The 12953-nt window shown below is 50.5% G+C and overlaps 3 protein-coding genes across 3 annotated transcripts; 2 read left to right on the top strand and 1 right to left on the bottom strand.

The window, feature by feature from the left end:
* Window positions 1-748: 748 nt before the first annotated feature.
* Window positions 749-2459, top strand: EPUS_03453 (Eburicol 14-alpha-demethylase; the record flags this gene model as incomplete). The annotated part of the gene is made up of 3 exons (XM_007804810.1): window positions 749-994; window positions 1043-1240; window positions 1293-2459. The coding sequence occupies 3 exons, from the start codon at window positions 749-751 to the stop codon at window positions 2457-2459; spliced, it is 1611 nt and encodes a 536-aa protein (XP_007803001.1).
* Window positions 2460-3263: 804 nt separating this feature from the next.
* On the bottom strand, window positions 3264-7476 carry EPUS_03452 (uncharacterized protein; the record flags this gene model as incomplete). Its single annotated transcript, XM_007804809.1, has 9 exons — window positions 3264-3923; window positions 3971-4753; window positions 4812-5618; window positions 5670-5822; window positions 5876-6305; window positions 6369-6970; window positions 7019-7073; window positions 7125-7312; window positions 7369-7476. The coding sequence occupies 9 exons, from the start codon at window positions 7474-7476 to the stop codon at window positions 3264-3266; spliced, it is 3786 nt and encodes a 1261-aa protein (XP_007803000.1).
* Window positions 7477-7947: 471 nt separating this feature from the next.
* On the top strand, window positions 7948-10245 carry EPUS_03451 (uncharacterized protein; the record flags this gene model as incomplete). Its single annotated transcript, XM_007804808.1, has 8 exons — window positions 7948-8010; window positions 8068-8091; window positions 8195-8253; window positions 8318-8691; window positions 8749-9050; window positions 9101-9526; window positions 9579-9811; window positions 9864-10245. 8 exons carry the CDS (start codon window positions 7948-7950, stop codon window positions 10243-10245), a joined length of 1863 nt encoding a protein of 620 aa, XP_007802999.1.
* Window positions 10246-12953: the final 2708 nt, after the last annotated feature.

Here is a 12953-nt window from a genome sequence, read left to right as displayed (position 1 = left end):
TTGCTGACATAATCATAGCGTATCGAATGCCCTATTTCGTCCAAAGATAGGATATATCGCAAGAGCGCTTGCTCCTGTACCTCTGACAGCTTATAGTTTGTTGGTTTCCGACTCGTACGAGGTCCTACCCCCTTTAATCGACGTTCAACGCGATGTCTGCTCACTTGATGCTCTCGCGCGATTTGTGCAACAACAGGGAGCTCTCCTGCCTCACGTTCTGCAAGAATCTCTTGTACAGCCTTTTCTACACGCTCATCTATATCCTCGTTCGAATCGGCCATGCTGTGGTGGAGCTATACGCAGAAGAATACACCCTATTTAGAAGAAAATCAAGATGCGCGTTACGCTGATTTGCGCGTTACGGTGAGAGCCACGCGCTGCGCGCGGGCTTGTAGGGGGGTACCCCCCTGCAAGTGGGGCCCTCTAAGGGCTCCACCCATTGGGCCACGGCTAGTACTACGTATACTCCGTAATAGGAGGCAGAAGTATCCCTAGTACGGTGTTAATAACGGCTAGTAACAATAGCGCCGTGCTAGAAATACTTTAGCCCAATACTGTAGTAGTTAAGTGAATGCGTGGGTGGGGTGATGGGGATCTACAACTTCCGTACCTGAAAGCTCAGCAATCTTTCCCGGGCCCTGGCAGGGGTATATCTACTTTTTCAGTAATCGATAATTGATCTGTCTTTGTCGCCTGTCGCCTGTCGCCTCAACAATCGGCCCTTCAACGTTGTTAATTGCGAATTACCATGGGGCTCCTTGGGGTATTGTTGACTTCTGTCGAGCGTCTACGTGAGGTACTGCCGCTCTGGCAGCTCATATCTTTTGCATTGGCCGCATTCGTCACCCTTGTCATCCTGGCCAACATTCTCAAACAATTGTTATTCAAGAACCCGAATGAGCCACCTCTTGTTTTTCATCTAGTACCCTTCGTTGGGAGTACTATCAGCTATGGCATCGATCCCTTCCAATTTTTCTTCTCCTGCCGCGAAAAGGTGCAGTCTCTCGCCCCAACGAGGGAAAAGTAACTGACCAGTTTCTAGTATGGCGACGTCTTTACATTCGTTCTTCTCGGCACCAAAACCACAGTCTGTCTTGGAACCAAAGGTAACGAGTTCATTTTAAACGGAAAACTTAAAGACGTCAATGCGGAGGAGGTATATACGCAGTTAACCACTCCTGTCTTCGGCAAGGATGTTGTCTATGATTGCCCCAACTCAAAATTGATGGAACAGAAGAAAGTCGGGTTATCCACGAAGATCCAATTCTGTCCTCTTACTAAACCTTGTTTAGTTCGTCAAGTTTGGTCTTACCTCCGATGCCCTCAAATCATATGTCACCCTCATCTCCAACGAGGTACAAAAATTCGTGGCAACAGCACCGGTCTTCAGCGGCCAAAGAGGGACCTTCGATGTCTGTCATACTATGGCAGAGATTACTATCTACACGGCGTCGCGTTCGCTTCAAGGTAAAGAGGTCCGAGAGCGTTTCGACTCCAGCTTTGCCGAACTCTATCACGACCTCGACATGGGCTTTGCGCCTATCAACTTTCTACTGCCTTGGGCACCGCTTCCCCACAATCGCAAAAGAGACAGGGCGCAGAAGAAGATGGCAGAGACCTACATGGAAATCATTCAACAGAGAAGAAAAGCTGGCATTGAGAAAACAGAAGATGACATGATCTGGAATCTCATGTCTTGTGCTTATAAGGACGGAACTCCAGTCCCGGACCTGGAAGTGGCACATATGATGATTGCTCTCCTAATGGCTGGCCAACATTCCTCCTCGTCCTCATCCGCGTGGATCATGCTCCGTCTCGCTTCCCGTCCAGAAATCCAAGCTGAGCTCCTCGCGGAGCAGAAACGGATCTTAGGCGAAGACCTCCCACCCCTCACCTATGAGAATCTACAAGAACTGCCTCTGAACTCACAGGTCGTTAAAGAAACATTACGACTCCACGCACCAATCCACAGCATCATGCGCAAAGTCAAATCACCCATGCCCATCACGGTAGCCTCACCGGTTAGCAGATCTTACACCATCCCCACCACCCACACCCTCCTCTCCGCACCGGGCGTCACATCCCGTTATCCAGACTACTTTCCGGAACCCATGCTCTGGGAACCTCACCGCTGGGACGAAGACCACCCTCTTGCCTACAAAGACGCCGACGATCAGGAAGAGCAAATGACCGATTATGGTTATGGCATGGTGAGTAAAGGCGCCACTAGCCCTTACTTGCCTTTTGGTGCGGGTAGACATCGATGCATTGGCGAGCAGTTTGCTTATGTGCAACTGGGCACTATCCTTGCGACGATGGTGAGGTTGTTGAGGGTGGAGAATCTGCCTGGGAAGAAGGGCGTTGTGGATACGGACTACAGCAGTCTGTTTTCGAGACCGATCGGGCCAGCGATAGTACAATGGGAGAGGGTGGGGGAAAGCGGAGGGGAGAAGTGCTGACCGGGTCATTAAAGAAAGAGTGGACCGAGAGATTGGCTTTGAGGAGGCTGTACATATTGGAGCGTTCCACACATTACTATCACCTAGAGAGACTGGTCTATTCCCGCCCACCAATAGAAGGGAGATAGAAGACAGATATGTACTTCTCGATCAGACAGAATAGAAATCAATCGAGGACGGTGATGTCAAAAATACAGTGAACGACAAAAGAGGAGATAACGCCATCTGATGAGAAATTCAAGGAAAATCCACGTTGGTGCCTATTGGGAAGCGGTCAAGAACACAGCATGAAAAGGCGGGATAGTAGACGGGTGAAAGAAAGGAAGGAAGAAAGGAATTCATTCACGTTCTTAACCTGTTAGGTACTTGAGGGACTCATGGAAGAAGGCTGGAGGCTACACGACGAGGTCGTCGACCTGAGATAAGTTAAAGAGGATATTTCTGTTCTTCCCCACCAATGTATAGTGTGGGTGACTTGTCTAGAAGGATGCTATAAACATCATTAGAATGGATCCCTTGATGCCTGGACGAGAAGGACTATTACAAGATAATAATGCCCGTCTCCATAAGACAGCTAGTCATCCGCTCTGATAAGTCTAATATCTATCCAACATCAAAATCTCCAATCACCCGTCCCCAACCTTCCTCACTACTTATTGAGCTTCTCAACCAATTCTCCTGGGTATCCTGCACCGAATCTTGACATCACAAGTTCAATGTGACAAAGCCATGCAGGAGAGATTAGGTCGCTATGATCACATGGACAGGGTAAATCATCCATTCAAAAAGCAAGCCTCTGGATCATCATGCCTGATCCAAAGACTGAGCAACGCACATCTCATAATACCTCCCTCTCAATCTCTGCAGCTCGGCATGCGTGCCCTGCTCCGCGATCCTCCCGTTGGCGAACACGAAGATGACGTCGGCATTCTTGATCGTCGATAAGCGATGTGCCACTGCAATCGTGGTCCTGGTCGAGGCCGCCTCGTCGAGCGCGGACTGCACGACGCGCTCCGACTGCGTGTCGAGGGCTGACGTCGCTTCATCCAACAGGAGCAGGCGCGGGTTCCGGATCATGGCCCTTGCAATCGCGATGCGCTGGCGCTGACCGCCAGAGAACTGGATACCCCCGGTCCCGCATGGCGTGTTGAAGGACTCGGGCAGCGACTGCACGAATTCCAGTGCGTTTGCCTGACGACATGCTTCGCGGAGCTGGTCGTCTGGTGGGTCTGTGTTGAGGCCTAGGCAGATGTTCTCACGGACTGAGCCTTGGTATAGCGTTGGCTCCTGCTGGACCAGAGACATGTAGCTCCGGTAGCGGCGGGGTGACATCTCCGCAATGTCTTTGTCGTCGAGGCGTATGCGGCCTGAAGTGGGATCATAGAAGCGTTCGAGCAAGGAGATGAGCGTTGATTTGCCGCAACCGCTGCTTCCCACGACTCCGGCGGACTGGCCTGGTTCGATCTGCGTGGGTCAGTAATGGTTTCGCCTCGTGTCATGGGGCAGCTCACTGTCATCGTAACTCCTCGTAGAACGCGAGCTGCTTCCCGCTGCTTGTAGCTGAAATCGACCTCCTGTACCTGAATCGCAGAATCGCCTTCAGGTCCTTTCTTGCGGTTCTGATCGTTTTCCTGCATGATGGGCTTGAGAGTGCGCAGCCAGAGTATATAATTAGCGGCTCCGACGGCTCTTGTGAGACTGGTGCTGTAGCCAAAGAATTGTGCAGCTGCTTGGCCAGCGAACAGGACACCAATGAAGATGACGTAGAACTGCTCCGTGGTGTACTCTCCGGAGGCCAGAAGTTGCCCGCCGTACCAGAATCCTAGAGCCTGCACGAGAAAGTCCAACGACTGAGACAACGCGAACCAGAACATTGTCCATAGGAGAGACTTGATCGACCGCCGAACAATGCTATCAAGCATGTCTGAGTATTGGTCCAGGATTGGCTTCTCTATGGTCAGTGATGCGACCGTTCGAATTGCTGTTACCGCCTCGCTTGCCAGACTGGCACTGTCTGCAAATCTTTCGCTGTTAAGACCTTCTATCCTCGTCTCAAGCCGTATTCTGAGGTAACCAGACATGACGATGGGAGGGAGGCCGCCAAAGACGATCACCAACCCGAGCTTCCACCCATATGCAATGGCCAGTGCACTGCTTGAGACAATGTTTACGAGGACAATCAGTATGAGAAGGATATTGGCGCTGATGAGCTCCTGTAATTGGGTAGGTAAGGCCGAGAGTTTGGATGTCAGCGCACCTGAAGTGTTCTCAGGTTGATTGAAGAAGTCCATGTCCTTTTGTCTTGTCAGCCAACCGTATAAATACGAATGGTTTGGTAATATAATAGCTTACCTGACTTAAGACATGATCGAACATCTCCCGTCGGTATCTGTGCGTCACTGTCTGCCCAATGTAGTTGCAATTCCAGCCAATGAGAAAATAGGCAAGCAAGTTGCCGAGCGCAACTATGAAGAACAGAAGCGAGTAGAAGTTGGCTTGGTCTCTGGCCTCTTGGCCATCTAGTAGGAAGATGTTCAGGACCCTGGAGAAGAGGATCGCCTGAGCAGGGAACGTCGCGCCACCGATCAGGCAAGCGATCGTCGATGAGATGAAGCAGAAGTAAAGCTTCTTCTGTTCCGTGAACATGATCCAAATGCATCTTAGGAGTGAGTAGTTCAGTGTGCCAGATACCAGATTTTGGGCTTCGACATCGGCTGTCTTCGACAACTCTAGCTCCGGCTGGAGGGAGATCTGACGTCCAACCTTCTCGGAAAAGTCTGCTGATTTCTGGCCGGTTGCTGATGCCTCTTCTTCATCTCCTAGGTCCTGTGCTGAGACTAGAGCTGCGTAATGCCCTTTCTTGTTTATCAGCTCCAAGTGGGTGCCTTGCTCGACCACTGTCCCCTCATGGATGACCGCGATACTGTCCGCGGCTTTGATGGTTGCCAGTTTGTGAGCAATGACGAGTGTTGTCCGATTGCGAGACACATTGCTCAACGCATCTTGGACGACCTTTTCTGCCTTGGGATCGAGAGCGCTTGTTGCTTCATCAAGTAGCAGGATTTTCGGGTCGGAGACTATGCTGCGAGCAATGGCTATGCGCTGCCTCTGACCGCCAGACAGCATGCCTGCTCGTTCGCCGACCTCAGTGTGGTAGCCCTGCCTAGAATTAGAGAAAGCTCGGCAAGTCAGACGTTGAAATACACATACATTTGGAAGCTCTTGAATGAAGCCATCCGCATTGCTTGAAATGCAAGCTTCACGTACAAGCTTCATTTGGTCTTCCGCCGAAAGCTGACGCTGATCTCCAACTAGACCTTTACATACGTTCTCAAAAACGGAGCCTCGAAACAGTACTGGCTCCTACAGTAGAATTAGAGGACAAGCCACACTCGGAAGCAGAAAGAAGAGCAAACCTGCTGTACCAGCTGTACACGGCTCCTGAGCCACTGAGTGTTGTATTCCGAAATGTCGATTCCGTCAAGCATGATCGACCCAGATGAGGGAGCATACCACCTCTCAAGTAGACCAACGACAGTACTTTTTCCGCATCCACTTGCACCAACTAAAGCAGTCGTTTTGCCCGCAGGAATGGAGATGTTGAAGTCGCGTAGCACGGGGGCGCTAGGGCGAGAAGGATATGCGAAAGCCAGGTTCGAAATTTCGATATTGCCATCGCAGCTGTCGGTAGGCATCTTTCCCGACTCGTCCAGCGGATCGAGTTCGGATTTCTTGTCGATGACGCTAAAGAGTTCGGACGCGGCGGCTGCTGCATTGGTGAACGCTGTGATCTGGGGTGCAATAGTGGAGACCGAGCTCGCTGCTATGAGCGCGGCGAAGACAACACTATAACGGTCTGTTAGCATTGGTTTCTTGTACGAAATTCCTCGTACGATAGCCTGTGCTCACGTGAAGACTTGGCCGGCATCCGCAACTTCGCCGCTCTGGAACATCCTGAAACCCTGCCAGAAGCAAAGAGCAATACCGCAGTAGACGCAGAAGTATTGGACAGAAAACAGGACTCCATAGTTTGGCGATTTCTTGTTGCCTTCCGTGTGGGCCTGTTGGAGAAAGTCGTCATATTTCTTCACCATCTTTGCCTGTGCCCAGAAAGCATGAACAGTCCTGATGGATGAGATGGTTTCCTGTGCCAAGTTGGAGGCTTGCGAATAGATACGAACGATTCTCGCTTCTTGAGGTGCGTCGATGGCAATGCACGCTCCTGTGATAAGAAATATCACAGGGATAATGCTCAAAGTGATGAGAGAGAGCTTCCATTGTACGGCCAGAGCGACAATGAATGCCGAGAAGAACATTGAGAGAGCCTGGACCGAGAACGCCAGCTTTTCTGCAATGCCTTGGCTGACTCTGTTGCCATTGGTGGTCACCTGAGTGGCAATAGCACCTGTTGATCGCTTGTCAAAGTGCCATATCTCCTGGCGAAGAGTATGCTCCAAGAAGGCTCGTCGAAGAGATCGCGTGGTCCGGATGGCAGCTACAGAGATGGCGAGCTATTCGAGTCAGAAAATATCACTATTGCTGCATGGGGCTAATATTACCGAAGACATGTAAATGAGGCAGAATTTGGCGATGAAGAGATAGATAAACCACAAGCTTGAGCAGTCAATATACGGTCCACATGGGGGACACAAATTGGATACTTACACATAGTGCGATACATCACTGCGAAAGGCGTCTGAGCTGCCATAACCGCTCTGAAATGCATTAAATTTGGCCACGAATTGTCCAAAAAATATGGTCATCAGAGGCAGGGTAGCACCCGCGCCTATGCTGGCCACGAGAGCGACAGCGTTCAAGCACCAATCCCACTTGTCAGCGTAGCTAAATATCCTCTGTGTTCGTTCAGTCAGCTGTGTTATTGAAGACCACATGATAGTGCTTCTCGTACCAGATAGTCTTTGAAACTTCCTTCCGGTTGCTTCTCCTCCTGTGGTAGGACATCTTCTGCCTCGCTCGACGCCAGACTCTTCTCATGTTTCGTCTCTGGTAGAGACATACTGTCGGCAAGATCTGATCTGGATCGAGAAATTTACCTGACCTCACTCATTCTCGACATTGAGGTCGCGTACAAGCAGATATATAGACAAATGTTACCTGTCTGCATGCCGTAGACAATGATGGGACGGCAGAAGTAGTGGGAGCAATGAGGGCCATCTCGTAGTCCTCGCGTCCCGTGATGGCCCCTGCTTCCAGGCATCCATAGCTGGTTGGAGGTTGATGCAAGGCATGTTGGGTGATTGACTCTCTTCAGGCCGTCATAGATCCGGGCGCCGCGGGATCCGGGAACGCCGCGGGACCCGATCAGGGACCGAAGGACCGGACCGGGCCCATGTAGCTCTGGCATTCATCACCTCATTCGCCATCAATCTTGAGGCATAATTGACGGCTAAAAAGAAACGCAAACTATTCTTACGACTTTCGCTGTTAACAACGCTCTGGTGCAACTGACTTGGTCATCTGAAGGAGCATGGAGGTTGAACGTTCGGAACCCGAGGGAGCCGACTCGGTGGCCCGGGTGGTAGTGAAAGCTGTACATACTACATATCTAAGATGTGCATCGCATCGACGTGCTGACCGTACGATGTAGTGCGACCCCTGTCGTGTCAGGAAGGTGTGACAGCAATCGAGAGCTGACTGACAGTATGCTGATCTGATACCATATCAAATGCGATCGCAAAGCGCCCTGCTCATCCTGCCTTTCCTCGCACGTGCAGTGCAAGACCTCGGCAAGACAGCCTGAGAAGAAGAAGCGAATCCTAATTTCCGCTAGCTAGTCAGTTTCTCCTCGGGCTTATACGCTGATGAGCTATCTATTCCTGTGCTAAAACTTGATGAAGCGAGAAGGAGGTTAAAGGCGTCAATGAACGCCTTGCCAATCTCGAGAAGACCATCCACGCCCTTGTTGCGACTCCAAGGTCCCCAGCCGATATAGATGATCGATTTCAACGTACCAATATCGTCAGATCGCCTAGAGCCTTGGAAGATGGCCAAAACGTCCCGTTCGAGGGTGCTTCGTCCTTCGCAGCACACTCGAAGCAAGTCTCGCAAGCTTTCAGATCCGCCGCCACTTCTGCGGGCCTTCCAAGCGAATCACTCTCGACTTCAGGCCTGGGGAGAGACCATTTCAACGATGAGAAAAAGGGACCTGTCGAAGATCTTTACGAGCTCCCACCAATGTCACTAGTACTGAAGACTCTAAGAGCTGCCAAAAGTAAGGTAATTGAACCCAAAGTCTTCTTTTCGCTAATACCGCGCTCCCTTTTTCCAGCGAACCCGAAGAGGTACTTTCCTGGTCTGTCGGATTTGAACGTCACAAGCATGAGCGACATGTGCCAGAAAGTTTACTTCCCTACCGAGGACTGCTCGACTGCATTTGTAACTGTGGTGATCTGTGGCCTATGGAAAATGTTCCATAACTTCGGAGAGCGCGATCTGCATCAACACGGACTCGACGAGCTAGAGTTCGAGCGTGCGAGAGCGCTTTGCAAGAGGAGCTTGGACGATGCGGCTCGCTGTACTCCACTGCTCATCGAGCACTCGTATAGGCAGATCCAGGCTCTGCTTCTTCTGGTAAGTCGAGCGTCCGTTAGACTGATAAAGCGCGGACTAACAAGTAACAGTCTGTATTCCTGCTTGAAACCTCGCGGCCGTCCTTAGCCCTGTCCACCATATCCGCTTGCGCTCGTGCCTGCCAAGACGGAGGCTATCATTGTTTGAAGATCGACAGCCCTGATCCCCAGGCCCAGCAGAAGATCATAACCTTCTGGTTCGTGTTCTCAATAGACCGAGGGCTATCTCTGAACTTCGGACGGAGCCCATCTCTGCAGGATTACGACGTCACTGCCAGCCGACCCACTCTTGTAGAGGCGCAGGGAGATCGCGATCTATTCTTCTGTTTCGTCAGCGTTGAGCTGGGGTACTTGCAGGGGGACGTATATGAACAGCTTTATTCAGGCCGTGCCCAGTCCGAGAGCGCCAATGTCAAAGCCCAGCGTGCCCGCGTCCTCGCAGACCGGATGATACGCTTGCGTCATCAGCTACTCTCGGTCAGTCTCTCCGAGAAAGATGCGAATTGAGCTGTTTGCTGACACTTCCCAGTTCGAAACCAGTGACGACATATCGGCCATGCATATGATCGAGGATTACGGCCTGGTACTGCAGTCGCATCTGGCGTTGATATACCGGGCAATCCCCTCTACCCGAGGCGACAGCCCTCTCCACTTCAGCGATGAGTGCGTGACCGCTTCCCGTGCAGCCATGGAAGGCTACAATGCAGCCTGGGAAAAGTACCGAACCAGAGAAGGCACGGCTTGGAAGACTGGAATCAACTGGTGAGCCGCGTAGAACAGCCACCCTTATCTGTTCCCACTGATGCATGAGCAGGACTTATCTCTTCTCGCCCTTCACGCCCTTCATCGTCCTCTTCGGCGAGGTCGTCACCTTCAAGAACGAAGCAGACCTGAAGCTAATGGAGGTCTCCCTCGAGACGCTGAAATCAGCTGCGCAACACTCCTCCGGCCTTACCAAGCTGCACGACGCCTGCGAGATGTTCTTCAACCTGGCGAAAGCGTACATGGCGAAGACGATCAATAATGGAGAGTCTTACAACGGCCCTCTGCACCAGCTGCCCTCGATGGGGGCCTTCGATCAGACAAACCTTCACGGGCTAGACTGGGACGCGATGCTCGACGATTGGGACCTTGGTCTGGGTGGCGAAAACGCGCGGGAGATGTCATCCTTTTTGACAGGGAGCTTCTTCTCATAGCCTGTCATGCCCTAAACCGCCTACTCTTACTAGGGGCCTTTCATCCCTCGCGGCACTACCATCACTGTAAACGCCCAGGCCGCATTCAGCGTACGAAGGCATTACTTTGAAATGAATGGTCATGTTGCCAGACTTACCCTAGCACCTTGATATCACATGACTGCACCGCATGTACACGGCATAGGAGAATCGTCACCTGTTGATATGTATCGGATCTTTAATTTTTCTATTTCGACAAAAGCCACACCCAAAGTGCCCTCCGGTCGTCGACGACAGATGCTGCCCTAATCACGAAACCTGTTCAGGTAGATTGTAAGCATACACCTCAGTTCAGCCAGTTCAGCCCTTTCCGCCGCATAATGCCTTTAATATATAATCGTAAAGGTCGCGTTATACTGTAACCCCGCATCTAGTAGTAAATATATTGCACTCTGTGCCTATCTGTCTCCTTCGTCACATTGTGCAGATGCTGCGTGACATCCAACACAGTGTTACTGTAACTTCCCCGTTGTCATTTACATCAATGATTTAGAACTCAAGGTGTTGGCTCAGAGAATTGCTTTATCATTGCGCCTGGAGAGCCCAGAGTCCCGCAGTAAGGCTGGGGAATCATAATCAGCTTTATGGCTGTCATAGCACGCAAATTCATGCAAGGTTGCCACACGGGTTAGTCAAAGTAATTGACGGTTTTGGTTAGTGCAAAACGACCCAAGACCTTCCACCAGATCTACCCTTTCAAGTTTGTTAACACCCTTAAGGTCTTCATCAAAGCTCTGCCACCAGATGGCAGCTCCCATCTGCATAATCTATAATGGCTCTAATGCCAAATCCTGCTCCTCATGCCGTGCGATTTCATACTGCTCTCCAGAGTGTCAGAAACTCGACTGGCCCCTCCACAAGGTAATCTGCAAGCCCTTCACAAACATGCCCTCACGACTATCACCTTCGCACAAACTTGCAATCCTCCTTCCAGTCGACTCAAAAGATCCACAACTCATCTGGATTAAGTGCGAACGACATGTCGATAAGGAAGACGGAATTACATGGGAGAGGGCAGATACTCAACACCTTCTAGCAATCGAGAACCTTGACCCTAAATACCGACATGCCAGAGAGTTCAAAACTATCAAGCGGAATATGCTTCGCGGATTCAGTCTCAGCTATACTGTTCAGGTGATTTGCCAGGAAACTTTTCTGATTAATAGCTCCTCGTCTAATATTTGTGTTCAACATATCACGAAAGGGAAAATAACACACGATTAGAGGGGACCAATAGTGGTCATGCGTCAGCCGGGCACGGCCGTTAACCCTTTGTTCTACAAGGATATCAGAGCTGGTGATCTTCGAGTTGCGATTGATTATTTTCTCTCTTATGGAAGGGATCTATAATCCAGCTTGAAGGTACTTCCTTAGAGCTGTAAGGTTTGGGCTGTGTGCGGATAGGGCTAAGGCGAGTAGGAGCTACTTGATGTAGTTGTCATTCGGTAGAAAAACAGCGCAAAGTTTAAGTAAGTGACCCCCAAAACAGTCTCTTGGCTTGGAGTGAGAGCTACTTCCGCGGCTTCACCTGATATCTCAAGCATATTGACGCCTGCAGTTGCACTCTCCCATAGCCCCCAAAATTTTCTTTAATGGCTACGGAGAACCCCTTTTGATTCTCTACATGCTAGTTTTCGCAAGCATACATCCATCACCCATATTACTATTTTAGTGCTAATACTTCCAGATTCTGTAAGTCTTCTGAACACTCTAATGCTATTATCTACTCCAGAGATCAGAAGTTTAAAGGTTAAAGGAGTACACCTCACCAAAACCCTACAGCAGGCAGATTCGTGTTTAGCCCCCCGTTGAATCACGGACACGGATCAAATGCGTTGTACTTCTATGGAGCAAAACAGTAAGCCAGCCACATCCTGGAAGACGGTTTCCGGTTCTACTGTAGATCAGAAGGCTGAACCATTCTACCTTACTCCCGGCCGCAGAACTGGGCAAGTTATCTTCTCGGGCTCTCTGATTGAGCATATCTGGATGCTGAAAGAAAAAGCAACCCATTCTGTGGAAAGTATCGGCTTCTGCTTTCTCCTAGCCCATCATTATTAGACGGCCTGGAAGTAAACCCACAATATATCGCTAACTACCCAACTGGCTGACCGAATCTTCTCTTGATGTTCCCTTATACTTGGTTACTCAGACCCTTAAAAGCATCAATCCGCCTCCCTCCCGGCCCAGTGTCGCTGGCTCCCAGCTTGATACCTTCTGGGCCTGGGGGGAAACGCTTGAGTGTCTGGCCAAGAGAGACCGGAATGCGCCCTCAAAGGCGGCTGCATACTACTACTACTACTACTGGTACAGTGCTAGATCAGCACCACAAAGAAGATGAGTCAAGCGGATTGAGTACCGTAGTATTAGTATCGCCATCTCCCCTATTCTACCTTATCCCATTCCGGGAATCCAGATGTCCTTGATCTAGCTCTCACCCTCTCTCTCGCTCTCTCTTATCTAATCTCATCTCCTGGCTCTCTGGAGACTAACATCTAATCTAAGGAGGGTCTTCATCTGGAGGAGTGGTGGTCTGTCTGAGTCACTTATGTCACAGCCTGACTATAGTTACATAAATGAGAGAGAGAAAAGAGAAAGAGAGCGGAAGAAGGACGGTCAGACCTATGATGACATTAACATGAAGGTCAATACGGAGTGGTTAGCCGCTG

The sequence above is a fragment of the Endocarpon pusillum genome, assembly GCF_000464535.1.
Source record: "Endocarpon pusillum Z07020 unplaced genomic scaffold scaffold3643, whole genome shotgun sequence".
In the NCBI taxonomy this organism is placed as follows: Eukaryota; Fungi; Ascomycota; class Eurotiomycetes; order Verrucariales; family Verrucariaceae; genus Endocarpon; species Endocarpon pusillum.
The sequence above is the reverse complement of the archived record's forward strand: the minus strand, read 5'-3'. Positions and strand labels throughout refer to the sequence as shown.